Source organism: Lates calcarifer, linkage group LG15, assembly GCF_001640805.2.
Source record: "Lates calcarifer isolate ASB-BC8 linkage group LG15, TLL_Latcal_v3, whole genome shotgun sequence".
NCBI classification, from domain to species: domain Eukaryota; kingdom Metazoa; phylum Chordata; class Actinopteri; family Centropomidae; genus Lates; species Lates calcarifer.
This window is the reverse complement of record NC_066847.1, coordinates 11,103,190-11,119,910: the sequence shown is the minus strand read 5'-3', so window position 1 is coordinate 11,119,910 and position 16,721 is coordinate 11,103,190. Positions and strand designations below refer to the sequence as shown.

General features: G+C 42.1%; 2 protein-coding genes across 4 annotated transcripts; one reads left to right on the top strand and one right to left on the bottom strand.

Annotated features, from left to right (window-relative positions):
* The first annotated feature begins 261 nt into the window (after positions 1 to 261).
* Positions 262 to 10,858, top strand: cyth2 (cytohesin 2). Of its 2 annotated transcripts, XM_018680388.2 has the most exons (12): positions 262 to 462; positions 3,144 to 3,294; positions 4,062 to 4,128; positions 4,218 to 4,336; positions 4,420 to 4,500; positions 4,736 to 4,848; positions 5,745 to 5,893; positions 6,008 to 6,119; positions 6,842 to 6,918; positions 7,579 to 7,650; positions 7,737 to 7,891; positions 8,017 to 10,858. In XM_018680388.2, exons 1-12 carry the CDS (start codon positions 396 to 398, stop codon positions 8,102 to 8,104), a joined length of 1,251 nt encoding a protein of 416 aa, XP_018535904.1. In that variant the 5' UTR covers positions 262 to 395; the 3' UTR covers positions 8,105 to 10,858. The 2 variants fall into 2 exon arrangements, with proteins under 2 accessions (XP_018535904.1, XP_050932124.1); XM_051076167.1 differs by lacking the exon at positions 262 to 462 and having other exon boundaries at positions 3,147 to 3,294; positions 4,062 to 4,127; positions 4,216 to 4,336; positions 6,008 to 6,120; positions 6,840 to 6,918.
* si:dkey-283b15.2 (neuronal pentraxin-1) lies at positions 10,483 to 16,504 on the bottom strand. 2 transcript variants are annotated; one of them, XM_051076165.1, is made up of 5 exons: positions 15,470 to 16,504; positions 13,948 to 14,437; positions 13,259 to 13,515; positions 12,601 to 12,780; positions 10,483 to 12,417 (listed from the first exon to the last, which is right to left on the bottom strand). In XM_051076165.1, exons 1-5 carry the CDS (start codon positions 16,139 to 16,141, stop codon positions 12,208 to 12,210), a joined length of 1,809 nt encoding a protein of 602 aa, XP_050932122.1. In that variant the 5' UTR covers positions 16,142 to 16,504; the 3' UTR covers positions 10,483 to 12,207. The 2 variants fall into 2 exon arrangements, with proteins under 2 accessions (XP_050932122.1, XP_050932123.1); XM_051076166.1 differs by having other exon boundaries at positions 13,259 to 13,512.
* Between the last annotated feature and the right edge of the window lie 217 nt (positions 16,505 to 16,721).

The window sequence follows — 16,721 nt, the reverse complement described above, 5'->3', positions numbered from 1 at the left end:
AAATTGACAAGCTCTCATGCCTAAATAAATAAAATGCATTTAAGGGGGGCACGCTTGTACTGCAGTAATAATAGTTAATTATAGTGAACAGGTTTGTTAACAGCTTAGAGTCCAGTAAATATGAAATACATAAACGCAAAAACGCTAACCCTGTCGTCTTGTAGATGATAAACTAGTATGATTAAAAATTAAAGTTTTTTTTTCATTACTAAATATAAGTGATTGTATTTTGAAAAAACACTGACCGGAAGTAGATCGCTCGATAGTCAGACACCATTTCCGGTGTCGCCACCTTCTTTGTCTCCGGCCCAACGTTTCGAGACCAGGGCTCTATTTTTTCCCCCTTTAGTCTTGAGGATATATTCAAACATATATCCCTAATTTTCTGATATTGAATGACAGTCGACTCTGAAATATTTATGCCTAAAAGTAAAGCGCCAAAAATGGATGACCTGGACTACAGTAAGTGTGCTTACTGACTAGCCTTTTGCACAGGGTATCGCTAGCTATCTGTAGCTAGTTATTTGCTAGTGGCTCAGTTAATTTTACTCACTGATCATTCCGTTGAATGTCTAAATGAGAGTTATTGACATCATAGCTTTTGTTAAAAGTATGAGTGTACGTGTGAAACACATTTTATGGGGTTAAAATAAGCCACAAAGATGCTTTAGCTTAGCCTGGCGCAAACTAAATATTGATTGTGTGACTGTGTGCTCGGAGCTAACGTCGGTGGACATTTAACACCCAGACCTGCCTCCCAAGTTACGCAAGAAGGGCTTGTCAAAATTGTGTATTGCTTATTCTATCGAAACCACCGGTAATCAGCGACTTGGCCGCTGTTGTATGAGTCAAACAGTACAGTTAATCCAGACTGTGGGCGTGGTTGGTGGTGTTGGAGAGCTGCTGTTTGTTTTGCAGAGTAAACACACTGGTCTGGAGGCTGTGTGCTACTGATCACAAGCTGTTACTCTGAGCTCCCGGTCCGCACCAGGATGTTTATGTGCCAATACCATCACATTACAAAATGTGACTATACACACTCACCAGTTTATTAGGTAAACCTAAGTAACACTAATGCAGTTTAATACAGCAGTCCTGTATCAAATCCTACCTGCATTAAGGGTACAGTGAGAGAGGAGTCATTATGGAAGCTGCAGTTTGTGGTGCTGTTGAATTTGATTCTATTATCTTAAAGTGTTTCTGTTATTGTGTCCACATTGTTTATATTAATGAGGTTTAACAGAAACAGTCCTCTGACCATAAAGTTTAATCAGTACTTCTCTAAAACTGTGTCAACAAAAAACTGAACATTATAACTGTCCCGAAGGAGGATTTATTATGGGACTGTTACCCTACACTGTAACTATTAAACTGACAACTTAGTGTATTATTGTATTATACCATATACTTTTCAGAAGACATTCAGTTATTGGTTTGTAAGGTCTACACAACTAAGAATACTTAAATATATAGTTGTTAAGAGCCTGTAGTTTACAGTGCTGTTGAGTTGTATTTTGTCCACCCCATTGTGTAAGTGAGGCTATACTAAATATTTGAATAATAAACAAGCATACATTTTAATTCATCATCTCCTAATATAGTCTCAACTCACACCTTAATATTCCAGCTTTTATGAAGGTAGGATTTATTGCAGGGCTATTGTATTAGACTGCATTTGTTTAAGCTAGGTGCACCTGCTACACTAGGTTCTGGGTTTGAACCCTGGTTCAAAGACATGCAGGTTAACTGGTGACTCTAAAGTGTCTGTAGGTCTGAATGTGAGTGTGAATGGTTGTTTGTCTCTATATCTTGGCCCTTTGATGGACTGTCGATCTGTCCAGGTTGTGCCCCGCTTTTCGCCCAGTGTCAGCTGGGATAGACTCCAGCCCCCTGCGACCCTTAAGGATAAGTTGTATAGAGAATGAATGAATGTATGAATGTAACTGTTAATACACAGTGTGTATAATAGGCTTTGCCCTAGCAGGTGCTTTTAGAAGATATTTGCCCAGAAACATTTTTGTAATTTGATAGTTTTGGCGAATATATTCAGGAAACTGTGTAACTCAGCTGTGTAACTCAGCTCTTAACCCAACCGGTCGAGGCAGATGGCCGCCCACCCTGAGTCCGGTTCTGCTCGAGGTTTCTGCCTCTTAAAAGGAAGTTTTTCCTTGCCACTGTCGCCTAGTGCTTGCTCTTGGTGGGATTTGTTGGGTCTCTCTCTGTAAATACCTATTTTAAAGAGTATGGTCTAGACCTGCTCTATATGAAAAGTGCCTTGAGATGACTGTTGTTGTGATACGGCGCTATATAAATAAAATTGAATTGAATTGAATTGAAAAAAATTGATGCAGCTTTAAAAAACATGTCAAAACAAATGATTTCATAACAGCTGAAAATGCTGTGGAAATACCTTATTAATATGATGTTGATATCTCTCCCAGCCCTGTAGTTTAAGACCATTGTTACATCGTGGTGCCAGCTGAAATCTGGGAGATTTCATCACCCACCCAATAAAATTAAAACTAGTTGCACGGCTTGATACTACTATACACCAAGCTTTTACTTAATGTCTGTGTTTTACTAGTGAGGGGCTGGAATTGGATTTTAGACCTCAGCAACTTCTCAGTCATAGCAGTGTATTTGTGCGTTATTTAAAACTGTTTATGAGGGGCCTCTAAAGATTTAATCGTGCTGTCTGACTCTTGAGTTTTACAGTTGCCTTGTGCTCTGATTGGGTTGGATTCTGTTGAGTGAATGAGTATCACAGCTCGGTCAGTGGGCAGTGGGTCTCGCACGTTACAGATCATGTACTAGATAGTTTTCAGTATTTTGGTTTTCAAATGTTTTTACCTTTGTAAAAGAGTTAAGCAGACACAACAAGCGTCTTTACCCATTGTCCTTCCATACCATGTTTTATATTCATTTTTGCAAACTTCTTCCTCTGCTTTCCATTGTGAGATATTGATAGAAGGAATTGGTCATAGCCAATTTGAGAAACAATGCGGTTCTCAAAATAGGTGCATTTGTGATTCTTTTATGTTTCTAATAAAGACAACCTCTGCCGTAGGTTTTCTGGGCAGAGTTACCATTTGTTATATGTGCAGCAGCAGTAAGGGGGTCATTATTCTTCTCTTCCCCTGCAGTCCCAGTAGACCTGAGCCCAGAGGAGCGCTCTGAGCTGGAGGACATCCGCAGGAGGAAGGGCGTCCTGCTGCAGGAGATACAGAGGCTGAGGGAGGAATTAAGAGAGGCCATTTTGGAGGTGGAGGGACTGGAGACCAGCACAGAGGGCAGGTAAGATGAAAAATTCACAGTAACACTGCTGCCACGCTCCTAACATTATTGGATTTGGGTTTTTTGCACAGGTAAAATTGCAGATTGCCACAGTGTCCATTCCCCAGTACTCCATCACTTCAACACTCTCTTCACTGCAGTTGGTTGTTTTTTTTTTGGGCCACATTAAGCTGACTGCTCTTGACATAAATAATCAACAGAGCACAAGGCTCAGTGATCTTTCTGTACTTAACATATAAGCTGCAGCTTAACAGCTGTTATGAATATGACAGATTTGTTTTTGTCTGCAGTGTACTGCGGTGCCAACTGCTGTGTATTTGCACCACCTACCACCATCTACATTTGTCTTCTTAATGAGCCAGCTCCACTAAGGCACTCAGGTTAAAGCTATATTTGGCTTACACCAAATGATTGGGTCAATCATGCCCCCCCCCCCCCCCCCCCCCCCCCATTTTATGTGCTGGAGAAAATTAATACTTTATTACAGAGCAATATGTTAGTACAGTGATGCCTCACACAAATGAACTTCATAAACTTTATTTTTTAACATTAGCATACAATTTGTAATAGTGTCACATTTCTGTGCTTGATGTAATTAAAGACAGTAGAAGATAGTCTTAATAAATAAAATTATCTTAACGTTGTGATGATGTTTCCTCATGTAATCTTGTGTGATCTGTCACTGAGTTGTTGTCATTTTTGATATGGAGATATGATTTGAGCAAAATGAAAAAGCAATACTTTCTCTTTTTTTTCCCACCATGTAGTAAAACCCTGCAGAAAAGTAGGCATGTGGCAATGGGAAGGAAGAAATTCAACATGGACCCAAAAAAGGTAAAACTCTTCAGTGTTTGTGCAGGTGTATTTTGTCTCATTCTGTGTTACCTGAGTGGTGACTGACTACGTCTTTCCTCTCCGTGAAGGGCATTGTGTTTCTGGTGGAGAATGAGCTGCTCAGACACACTCCAGAGGACATTGCTCAGTTTTTGTACAAAGGAGAGGGACTCAACAAGACAGCTATAGGCGATTACCTGGGAGAAAGGTGCTGTGTCTGTTGTTATCTTCTGTCCTCTTTCTCCTTATGCATCAGCCTTTGTAACTGTGTTCTCTGTTGCTGCACTGCAGGGATGACTTCAACATCAAAGTTCTTCAGGCTTTTGTCGACCTCCATGAGTTCACTGATCTCAACCTCGTCCAGGCCCTCAGGTAAGCTGAGTCCATTGTGGCATGTTTTTTTGTTTTGAGCCAAGGACAAAACCTCTTGACTAGTATCCTGGCACTCTTCAAACCTTTTCAACAATGGAAAGTCCCACTCTCATTGTCTCTTCAGGTTAAGGAGGGAAAAAATTATGCAAGAGAGCAGCAGAGACTGTTTCACTCCGCCTCGATTGCAGAATCTGTTCTCTCAGACTTGACCTAAACCTCGACCTGTTTTCTGCAGACAGTTCCTGTGGAGTTTCCGTTTGCCCGGTGAAGCCCAAAAGATTGATAGAATGATGGAGGCCTTCGCTCAGAGATACTGCCACTGCAACCCCGGTGTCTTCCAGAGCACTGGTAAATAGAAACGCTCAATCACACTGCATTTCATGTAGGGTAGACTGTATAGCAAATGAAACATTTTTTTTCCTGCAGTGGATCGCAAGAAGAGGTGCTTTTTTTTGTGAGTGCACATTTTATGGCAGTTCATTGGATTCCTGTTTTAGCCACACAAAGTGGAAGTAAGGTGGAAGTAAGGGAAAGTGGCCTCACACAAACAATGAGCCCCTTCCCAGAAATGATCTGAATGTTAGCCCACAGTCTGCCAGTTCATAAACACTGCTTTTCAGTGAAACCATTTTGTGTTTGTGTTTCCATGAATTATTTCCTCAAAGATGACCTTTGGAATTTTCTTGTAATCAAAAGTAATGTTTATATTTAGTGTTACTCACCATGATGCAATGTGTCGAGTGAAAACAGATTTTAAATCCGGGATTGTTTATGTCCACATTTACTCACAATCAGTCGTCTTCTTTGCTTCCTTTGCTGGAACATTTCAGACACATGTTGATGAATGAAAAACCATTAGCAGGAATGTATATTGCATTGTTCTTGTGTCTGAGGGAACAAGCTAAACAAAACAGGGACTCACTCATAGCAAAACAGCTCCATAGTGATACTATAGGTCAAAACCGCAACAACAGGAACCTTAAATTGTTTGAGGTGAGGTTCGTTCAGCAGTCTCTTATGGAGACACAAGAATCTTAATAGATTTATTACACTCAAAAGATATTTTAATGTCTGTAAAATAGAGTGATAGCAATAGTAGTAGAAAGCAGTATTTTTGAATCTGTGTCAAAACCAATTGTTTTTTATTTCTGATATTGAGGTAAATTTGCTACATTATTAATTTTAGTCATTCTACAGAACAAAACTCACAGCTTGTATTCTCTTGCACATCTCTCTGTTCACAGACACATGTTACGTGCTGTCATTTGCCATCATTATGCTGAACACAAGCCTCCATAACCCCAACGTGAGGGACAAACCCGGAGTGGACCGCTTTATCTCAATGAACCGAGGCATCAATGAAGGGGGAGACCTGCCAGAGGAGCTGCTCAGAGTATGATGAACTCTCTCTTATTTTTCTTTGCAGCTGGTCAGGAGACAATTACAGTGATCCTGGTAAAGAGGGATTTTTGTTGAGCTTACTTTATTGTCATATCTGTTACTGTAGAATCTCTACGAAAGCATTAAAAATGAGCCGTTCAAGATCCCAGAGGATGACGGGAACGACCTGACACACACCTTCTTCAACCCGGACAGAGAGGGCTGGCTCCTTAAACTTGGTGAGATGATGCCAGTGAGGCCTTTCTGTTGGTGAGGTGTCCTCTGGTGGGGAGTGCTGCAGCCCTACATGTTGGCTTTAACACTGATCTTGTACAATTTAACTTTTTTACCAACTAATGCTCGATGTCATTGTTAAAGATGCAAAGATTTCAAGGGTCTTGTGAGAAAACATGATCTCTTTCTGTTCTCTTCTGAGGCTTTGTGCTATGATGAACCTGCCATCCTGTCTCTTAGGTTTGCTGGCTCTTTGCCTCCACCTGAATTGTCGACTCACAGTGTTGTGGCAATGAAACACTGCCACAGCACGATGGACAACAAGAGGCTCACTCTTTAGTGCCACGGCAGTCTAAAAATCTGATTGTTGTCTTTTGCATGGCGGTGCCTGTGATCTGTGTATCACTAATATAATTTCTCTTCCTCCCCTTCTCCTGTTTCTCCCACCTCTCTTCTCTCTCTTTCTCTTTTTTGTCCCCTGTCTCCCTCTAAATCCTCTGGTCCCTTTTGTGTCTGCTTCTTCCCTGCGATTTCCACGCTGCTTGTTTTCTCAGGAGGTATGTACAGTCAGAGTTGTTGTAGTTAAAAAAGTAGTAGAAAAAGTATCTACATAGTTAGAAGTAAGAGTGTAGAAACTGTAGACTAGTATCCCCTCAACTTTACTCCCCTGAGAACATATTTCCCCTCTCCTCTCACTCATCATCGTAACTCTGTCGTTGTTTTTCAGGGGGACGGGTGAAAACCTGGAAACGGCGATGGTTCATTCTCACAGACAATTGCCTTTATTACTTTGAATACACCACAGTAAGTCTTGGTTTCCTCTCCTGTGTGACACTGTCAATCCACGTAGATGCATCAGGTTCAGTAAACAGGATGTTATTGTGTCCAGACACTGATGTATTTGTATTGACATTTGGATTATTGTGTGATAAAGTGTAATGTTGACAATTCTTTGTTGGAGCTGAAATTGAGCTGTGACATGGAACGAACTCTTCCAGAGAAGTTGATTTCAAAACAAAAAACAACACAGCATGTGCAAGGAAGTTGGGTTACTGAACTCGAGGATTAGATTCATATCTTTATTAACCCACAGAGGGGAAACTGGTTTGGTTGCTCATGCACAGTGAAAACAAAAGAGACACAAGTCAGACCTAAGAAAGAGATAGCACCACAACAATACCAGCACTAATATGATACTAGTCTAGCCTGAACCCTGCTCAGATACAAAGTTAAAAAGTGAAACCATACAAACTAATAATGTATTGAAAGGGCGGTCATATTGCTTATCAATTAATGAGCAGCCGAAACAGAAAAGAATTTCAGTTTTTCTCCAGTTTGACAATATTTGCAGGATCAATGCTGAGATTTCTTGCATGTCTGTTTGTTCTTTCACTCTCAGATTCTCATTAGGCCTGGTTAAACACATAGAACACAAATTAAAAGTCTTCTGTATTTCACTAACAGGATAAGGAGCCGCGAGGTATCATTCCCTTGGAAAACCTAAGCATCCGAGAGGTTGAAGATCCAAGGAAACCGGTAAGTCTGCTTTCCTGCTTAACATTACAGTCAAGTAGTCGTACCGCGATTGTTTATCTGATGTTCCTTTGCCATTCTCCCAAAAGAACTGCTTTGAGTTGTACATCCCCAACAACCGCGGTCAGCTGATTAAGGCGTGTAAGACAGAGGCTGATGGGAGGGTAGTGGAGGGGAACCACATGGTGTACCGTATCTCTGCCCCCACACCTGAGGAGAAGGACGAATGGATCCACAGCATCAAGTATGTAAATCTTAAACAGAGGATCATGTCTAAACACTAAGTAGCTTCTTGTTTAAGGGCCTAACTGCTGCCTGGATGGTACACGATCCACCTCACTCACTGGTGTTTCTCTGTCGTTTGTCCAGGTCTGCCGTCAGTGTGGATCCCTTCTATGAAATGCTTGCAGCCAGAAAGAAACGTATATCACTTAAGAAGAAGGAAGAGCAACCGTAGACGATTCCCTTCATCCCCTCTCTGTCTTCCTCTGTCCGTCACACCTCTCCTTCCAGCATGGGACTTTTTGTTCCTGCTCTTTACTACCTGTTCATCAGTTTTGTTACCCCACCTCCTCCCCCACCCTTCCCCTAAACGCATCCTCTTCTCAACATGAGGACTTCTTGCTATCCTTTCCACCAGACTTTTTAAAGCCACATTCAGAATGACGAGTTCACCCGCTGTGGCTGCCTCTTGTTATCTTGGTTCTTACACTACTGCTGTTATATTCAGCCTGACACACTACAGCTACAGCACACCGCCCGTCCTGTCTCCTCACCACCACCTCTCTCATTCAGCATTTAAATGAACTGTGAAATGTCTCACGGGCCGTATTCACACTAATGCAGATCATTCCAAAAACACATTTCGTCCTGTTTTGGGCTTTTATTCATACAAAGTCAGCTTTTGAAAACCACTCAGCAAATGTGGACGAATTTGAAAATGTTGGGAACAATGAGGATTCAAAAATGCTGTCCTCCACAATCCTCCACAAAAAAACTTGAAAAACAGCAGATAGTTGCTCTGCAGAAACGCTTAAGGTTGTTGGCTTCTGCATGCCTGATAGAAGACATCTTGTATTTGTCTGTTTTATCGGCTTTTAGCATGTGTAACGGATTTCAGAAGAGAAACAAAAAATGCTGATGTGGATTGGAAACCCATTACACAAATAGCTCTCTGATATTCTTCTGCATTAGTGTGAATACGGTCACATTCAGGGTAGCAAGCAGCTTCAGTTCTCGTGAATTCTTCTTTCAGATTTATGGATGCAGCCTAGATGAGACATGAGCCTCTCTTGATTGTTCTTACCCCATACAAAATGTGAATTCACTATTCAAACACTAATTCAGTCATGTTTGGTCAGAGAGGAGGAGAAACAAAGCAGCGAATGCTTTCACATTACTCAATGGCTTTAAATACACTACATTACTACTGTCCACTCGTAGATACTGTAACATCATGTAAGCAAAATGTCACTGTTCATGATTGTTTATATTTGCCGGGCTGCTGTTGATCTTCAAATGTGGTCGGATCTTGAGACAAAAAGTTGCTTTAGAGAATTAACGGAGGCAAACTCAGACAACATGTATATTGTATGTTCGTCAGCATGTTTCTTAACATGTCTGAGCAATAGCGAAGTAGAAAACCGTAGTCTGGAGGCTTTGTTAACGATTCCTTAATAACACTATACTGAGCAATGATCATCATGTCCTGTCAGATGTAGCGTTCGCCACAGATCATTTCCTCCTCACTCAACACTACAAGACGAACACCAACATCTCTCTTGCTCGTAATAACTCCGTTTAACCTGTTAGAGCCAGGTCTGTCCGCTATAGTGAGTTTCAAGAAATCACAAAGGCAGCTCATTACAATGTATACTTTTTGTAAATAGATGTTAGCATATTTGTTTACGATACACATAGAAATGATTTAATTTATTCTTTATCTTTTGTTAAAATCTGATTTTTGTACGAGCTACTGTAGACCTGCATGTTGATAAAACTGAGGTGTCAGTCGTAGGCGCTGATGCGTTCGCTGATCATACTAGTGCACTGATTTGAAAAGTGTTAGTGTTCCCTGTCGACTTGGAAAAATGGCATTTTAATGTGGAAGCTGATTTATGCATAAAGTAAATTGTCTTAATTATAATTTCTTTGGAAATTAAGAAGATATTTAGGAGATGATTTGTAGTCTGATTAAACTCCTGACCACACTTGGTTCTTGGAGTAAATCAGACTCAGTAAAGCACAAGTAGTAATCAAGTCTCACAGTCTATTAAACTAACATCCAGTCTTTATTTTATTGGCTGCCCAGTGTCCTGCAATTTGCCATTACACTACAGTAATAAGAATGAAGAGACAACAAAACAAGGAACACTAATAAATCTTTCATCATATAATAGTAAAAAGAAAGAATGAATCAATAACAAGTTTAGAGTCGTGTCCAGTCATAGATTTGCTTGACATCCAGTTCATAAACTGTTATTTCTAGTAGTTTATCGAAGTTGCCATTTTTAGATGGTAGGAAAAATAATTGTCTACTGCACTTTATCAATTTTAGCATTTTGGAGAAAATGCTGTTACTTTGACTGACGATACAACTCCAATACTCTGTAGCACCCTCTACTGGTGATCACACACGCACACACACTGCAATATGCTGATGGATGAACCACGAACTGTGTAAAAATATAAAACACCATCACCTGGTCAGTTCTGACCAGTGTCTGACAGAGATCGTGTTGCACGAAGCTGAATGGGGTCTTTTCCCAGCAAAAACATGTAGACCTTGTTTTAAAGACACAGCAAGTGATTGGTCCTTCAAGCTCAGATCTGTCATTGCCTTTATACTCTCCCACTTCATCAAACTGACAAAGGCCTAATTTTCTAACTCCGTGTTTGTGCTTGTATTCGTCACATCATGGACTGACTGTAGGCCTTTGCTCTCTGGGTATTCTTGAAGTGCACAGTTGCCAAACAAATAATTTTTCCATTAAAAGAACAACACTGAAATGATCAGACCAAAACTGGTCCTCGGTTTCTGATTACTTTGACCCCAGAGCCACCTCTTTCAGAAAACGTCTTTATTTTGTATTTATTTATTTTTATTTACTGTGAGGTGAAGATGGATAGATCATCTGTAAATGTAGCAAAAGGAAAACCACGATACATTGGTGCCAGTAAACTACTGTGTAACAATAAAAGGTAAACAGAGGTGATGGGCCGGTGGATGTGTTTTTTTTTTTATTTCTTCTGGGTTTTGTTTTATATTTCAGCTGTGAGGTGATGTTGGTTGTTTGTTTTTTTTTGTTTGTTTGTTTTTTGACAGATTGAGCTTTGAAAATGCAGCAGAATTCGGGCCTTTACAGTCGGGACAGATCGTTAACTTTCGTAAAGATTAGTAACTTGAAGTCGTCTCTGTGGCTGTCCTGTTGGTTGTTGGGTCACTTGATTTAAAGGGGTGACTGGGTGTTTTCTCTTCACAGCACTGAGTCATAAAAGCTCTTCAGGGCAAACTTTATTAAAGTTAAAACAACAAACGGCCCAACAGAGATGCTGTCAGTTCATCTGCATCATCACAAACTGAATGCCACAAAGAATAAAAAACAAAAAACTCATCTTTTACACTTTTATTTACATTGTCTTAACATTAGAAAAAAAAACACAAGACATAACATCTAACTTGACCCAAATTCAGTGTTTTATATACAGTACAATAAATATACAGTCAAGGCCAGATCATTTCAGAAAAGCCACAGTGCAATGACTTCACAAAGTACGACTAAAATTTTATTGAAAATAAAATGAGAAATGTCAGTGATTTGTTCAGTGAACAAACATGCATTGTAGAATTTATAAAAGTTGGAGAAAAAAAATATAATGAAGACTTTCACTTGTTTAAAGGAGTCCTGTTGCAATTTAAATTGTGGCAAATTGTGTCCCTGTAAAACCAACAGAGGCTGTAAAACACTAAATTCAGTCTGACTCCAAAATAATACGTCAATCTATCTATGATACGTAGATATCATATTGAAAATACAAAGTGTGACACAAATTAATGCTACAATTTCTTTGGTAAATTAGCTGTATCTTCCACGGAAACCTTTTAAAGAAGAGAATCCAGAGTTGGAATTGATTTCTCAGCACATTTCTATCTAAGATATGGTTTGTCACTTCACCACAACAGAACCCACATTAAGGCCTGCGAACATTATCACAAACCCCACAGTGTTTAGTCTTATTAACAGTATGACAATATGTCACATACAGCAATTGTCCGTTTAAAATAAAACACTAGCTTATGAACATGTTAGATAATGGCCAGTAACTAAGGTCCAAGACCACTAAGTCCCTAACACAGAATCTGTAAACACAGATTAGACAGATTTAAGTTTAAAGGAAGGCATTGATTCAGAGTGTGGAGGAGCTGGTGCCACTGAATGATCATCCTGTTGTTTTATTCTCGCACCTTCTTCAGTCTCTGTAGTTTCTACTAGATGACAGATGTTCTCGGTGCACGCCAGGATATCCCCAAGGTCTTTCTCCATTGGTGTTACCGCCTTTTCAGTGACAGGGGTCAAAAGGGTATCTGGCAACACCTCCGTGAAGCTCCACCTCTGTGTCAGACCATGCGATGACATCTCCTCTGAGGTGGCTGCCGCAGGAGGCCAGGCTGTAGATGTCACTGGCACTCAGGACGGTCGACCACATGTGGAGGTCGGACATCTCACCAACGAATGACTGAGTGGCGTCAAAACGGCCTCCGAGAGTGTCCTGAAGAAAAGAGACACAAGGAGCAGTCAAAACCTTTATATCACATCCTGTCACTTCAGTAGTTTCCTTTACTTCCTCTTTGTGAAAAAGAATTGAGCTCGCTCACAGGTATCTATCTTTTTGACTGTAAGGGTTTCCCTGCATGTGTAATGTGTGCAAAATAATAACTTCCTGTGTCTTTACCTGCTCCTGTCCCAGGATGAAGACCCCTCCAGGTTTGATGGGGTGCCAGGGAGAGAGATTAATCCCGGACCCTCGCTGCACTCCATCCTGGTAGGCCTCCCACTGTCCGTCCCGTGTTGACCAGGTTACACACACATGGTGCCACTTCCCATCACTCACAGAGAGGGGCAATGTCACCGCCTGCAGATAGGATAGTGGTAAGACACTGACACAATCGTGTCCTGGGATCATGTATTTTAAATACATGAACCACAACCATGCAAGAAGCCACTTAAAGAGTAATTTAACACCACAAGTGCATCACTGCAGTGAGGTAAGAAGTTAGACCACTGGAGGTCAGCAAAAACACATTTCAGGGGTTAAGTTCATCTTTAAGGGTCAGGGTCAGGGTCTTACTCAAAGACACTTCAACAGGCATCTCCAGCAGCTGTTTATGTAGCAGGTGGAGGTAGAGAGCTGGAGCTCAGACGCCATTTTTACAGCCCCCGATAACTTGGCTTCAAATTGTAAAAGAGAACATGGCGCTCCAATAACATGATTCACAATGGACTGGTTCTTAAAGAGGGATCAAAATTCAATGCAGCAGAACCAGAGATATCATCTTAAACTCTGTAGCTCAGAGGAGTAACATGGGGCTCACGTTTCCTCTCTCTCTCACCTTGTCATCGATCAGCAGCTCTATGGGGTTGTTTCCCCACTCGATGAGCACCAGCTCGTTGGCCTGTCCAGGGGCAGAGTAAGAGAAGGGCGTCCCCAGGCCGGGTCCCACGCCGGGCTTGATCCAAAGACACAGGGTCAAAGCGAAGATCTCCTGCAGCAGAGTCCTCTTCACCCGCCCGTACATGTAGTTGGTTCTCATGGGGAAGCTGATCTGAAAGGCATCAGGACTCTTGGATTTCTTCCTATTGGAACCTGCTGGTAAGGAAACATAACATCATTCCTTGATAGAGCTCAACTCAAGATCCATTTAGTAGCTGTTCTAGTCTGGAGATTTCGATTGTATCGCGTGATCTTCCTCAGCAGGATGAGTTTCCTCAGTTGTAATGAAATTGTATTGATGTGCATTTTTTATTTCTCTGAGCAGGTTAAGTACTTGTCTTTCAGGTTGGCTCTAAGGTTTATTCTTGACCTTGCAGCCATAGTTGACAAAAAACCTTGACGTTTTGATTCTGTTGTCAACTGTTGCCTCCAAGGTCAACAATGAATTATGAAACTCATTCCTGTTTTCAGTCCTTTCTTTCTCTTCTGCAACTGCATAATACACCACTAACTCGACTTAAATCAAGTGCTGCTCCATTAATAGGAACTTGACATAACTCACTGTCAGCATGTTTTAATGTTGTGTACCTGCGAGGTGCAGCTGGTTGAGCATCGTATCCAGTTTATTTGAATGGAAACCAGCTCGGGGCCCAGGTGCTCTGTATCCTGTGTGAGGAAGGTAACTGTGACTGTCTGCTTCATTGCTGTGATGGTCATCATCATCATCATCTTCATCATCATGGTGGCCATTGTCGTGGTTGTCGTGGTCACTGTCAGCATCATGATGATCGTCGTTGTGGCTGTCATCATGATGATCGGTGTTGTTCCCGCTGTCCTTGTGACCATCGTGGTCCCCATCCCTGTGGTCATTAAGGTGTCCGTCAACATGGTGATCGTCGTCATGATGGTCCCCTTCATCGCGGTCGTGGTCGTCCCTGTGACTGCTGCTGTCGTCGTCGTGATGATCGGGGCTGTTGAGGGCCTCGGTGCGATGGTGCAGCTGCTGCTCCAGGGCGTTGATCTTCCTCTGCAGCAGCTCCTTTAGTGAGCTGGAGTAGGTGATGGATGTGTTCCTCTTCTGCTGAGGGAGAGCAGAGGGAAGAGCAGAGGTGAAAACTTGATAACAATGAGTATTTCCTGTCATTTAATCTCCTGAGCTTCCTTTCTACAACAGAAAGGACAAAGGTATCAGAGCCGCTTAGACACAGGATCAAACTGGCATCAAGGAATCATATGTGTTGGTCTGTCACCTACGACATTTAGAGGACACTTATGTATAATTTGTACTTCTTTGTCTGCTATTTCCAGTCACTAATTATCTTGTAATGTCAGATTCAGCAGCCAGGTATGCTTTGCAGTCCCTCTCACATCCATTGTGTCTTCCTATATCTGCCTTAGCTTTTCTTCCTGTCAGGTAATCCAGGCTTTGTCCTGGTGCATGCCCTGATTACCAGTCTGTCAAGGGAGATCACAGTAATTACTGCTGATCTTAGACCCGTGCCATAACCCCCCCCCCACACACACACACACACACACACACACATACACACAAACGCACGCTACAGCCCCGGACATCTGTCTGCGATCACGATCCAAGCAGGAGAGACAGCAGAAAAGGACAGCAAAAGGCGCCAAGTCAAAACTGCAGGTGTACTAAAGAATACACAGGGAAATGAGACATCCAGATTTATTCAAAAACTTAAATCAATCCACTGTAAGAGCATCTTACATCTGTGACGTCCACCTCTGAGCCTGTTCGTGCTCTAAGGCGCCCACTGAGGGACATCAAAGTGTTTCTCTTGCCAATGTAGTGAGTGGCTTTATGCGATTAAGTAATTCATTGTTCCTTTGTCTAAAGTACTTAGGAGACATACTACTTTGGGACCTGTTTAACCGACAAACAATCCGGTGACGACAGCATTAATGCACCCAAACAAGGAAAAGCCACATATGGGCATCATAAGATTTCCTACTCTCCTTCTCATTTCTCAGCTGTAATAGGTTTACTTCACACACTTTTTCTTTAATCCCCACCATCTTCCTTCCTGTAACTATACACATATTATTTGCATATACAAAGTTGAGAAAGTTTCCTCCTCTTGCTGCTCACCTGTAAGTTGTCCAGCCTCTCCTTCAGCGCCTGCAGCATCCTCTCCATCTGCTCCGGTGATGATGTGATATCCCCTGGTGTCACATGTTTATCCTTCCCCTGGATGTTGCTGCTGTGGCCTCCATCTGATCGTTGCCCCCCCGCAGAGGGGTGGTGCGGCGAGTCTGGTATGAGGTTGCCATGGTGACCATGCTGGTTGCCATAGTGCCCGTTGTCAGCGTACGCGTGGCGACTGGCCACCCCTGCGTGATGGGAGTGCGAAGCCGTGCTGTCGTGTGGCGTCACGGCCCGGCTGAAGCCCTCGCACAGGGTGAGCTTGGCTGTCAGCTCTCTGATGGTCTCCCTCTGGTCCAGGATGGTCTCTTTCTGCTGCACGAGGCTCTCCCTGAGGTGGAGGATGGTGGCTTTGGCCTCCTCGCTGGCCCCCCACCAGCCAGCAGGAGGTGCGCTTTGATGGCCCGGTCCGCCAGTCCCTGCTGCTCCTACACCAGGACCCTCTTTAGGGAAGCAGGAAGGGTCTGTGTCCATGGGAATAGGGGTGCAAACAAAGCGTGGGTGGGCTCCATAGTCAAAGTCAGACCCTGAGCTGGCAGATCCAGGGCAGGGGAGGAGTGAAATTACAGAAAACACAATAGGAACAAGGAACAGGTGTAGAGACTGAGAGTTCCTCATGATCTCCACCAGTTCAGCCACAAAGTCTAAGGAGCTTGGCTTCACTTCAAAATGTGTGATGCCAGTTAAAGTAAAGACTGCGCTGACTTCTTTGCTGTTGTAACTGAGACATCAGGGAGTGAGATAACGAAGGTTTCCATTCACATCGTATCCACTCATCTGTGAGGAACGTACAGTTCTATCCTTTTTTTCCGTGAGAGAATGAATTTTATTCTGGATGTCGTGTTGTTTCTCGCTCTCTGTCACTGAAGAATTAAATAAACCTGTAAAACAAAACATCAGATTTTAGATAAAGGTCATTTAGCTGCACTCACAGAGGGTTGGCACAATAATATGAGCATCTATCAAACAATGCATTTTAGCCTTTTCCTGAGCCTGAGGCTTATTGCTGTTAATAAGGCTGCACTTTGTGATGGTTTTGTTCTGATAGATTCAATTACATTATCAGATCTATGTACTATTTTATCCCAGCCTTCTGTATTTGTATCTGCAGGTAAACAGACATGCTTTTTCCTGGTCTAGTAACTTGTCAATGTCCTTAAACGCAAAGGGCAGCATGTAGATACAGTTTTAGACCAGG

Bases quoted from the DNA above. Each gene is read 5' to 3' on its own strand.
- cyth2 (XM_018680388.2), top strand. From the start codon at position 396: ATGACAGTCGACTCTGAAATATTTATGCCTAAAAGTAAAGCGCCAAAA. The intron at 4,129-4,217 runs GTAAAACTCTTC...CTCTCCGTGAAG, and splicing joins TCAACATGGACCCAAAAAAG to GGCATTGTGTTTCTGGTGGA. The intron at 4,501-4,735 runs GTAAGCTGAGTC...TGTTTTCTGCAG, and splicing joins AACCTCGTCCAGGCCCTCAG to ACAGTTCCTGTGGAGTTTCC.
- si:dkey-283b15.2 (XM_051076165.1), bottom strand. From the start codon at position 16,141: ATGAGGAACTCTCAGTCTCTACACCTGTTCCTTGTTCCTATTGTGTTT. The intron at 13,516-13,947 runs GTACACAACATT...TTTCCTTACCAG, and splicing joins CAACCAGCTGCACCTCGCAG to CAGGTTCCAATAGGAAGAAA. The intron at 12,418-12,600 runs GTAAAGACACAG...TCTTTTCTTCAG, and splicing joins TCATCCTGGGACAGGAGCAG to GACACTCTCGGAGGCCGTTT.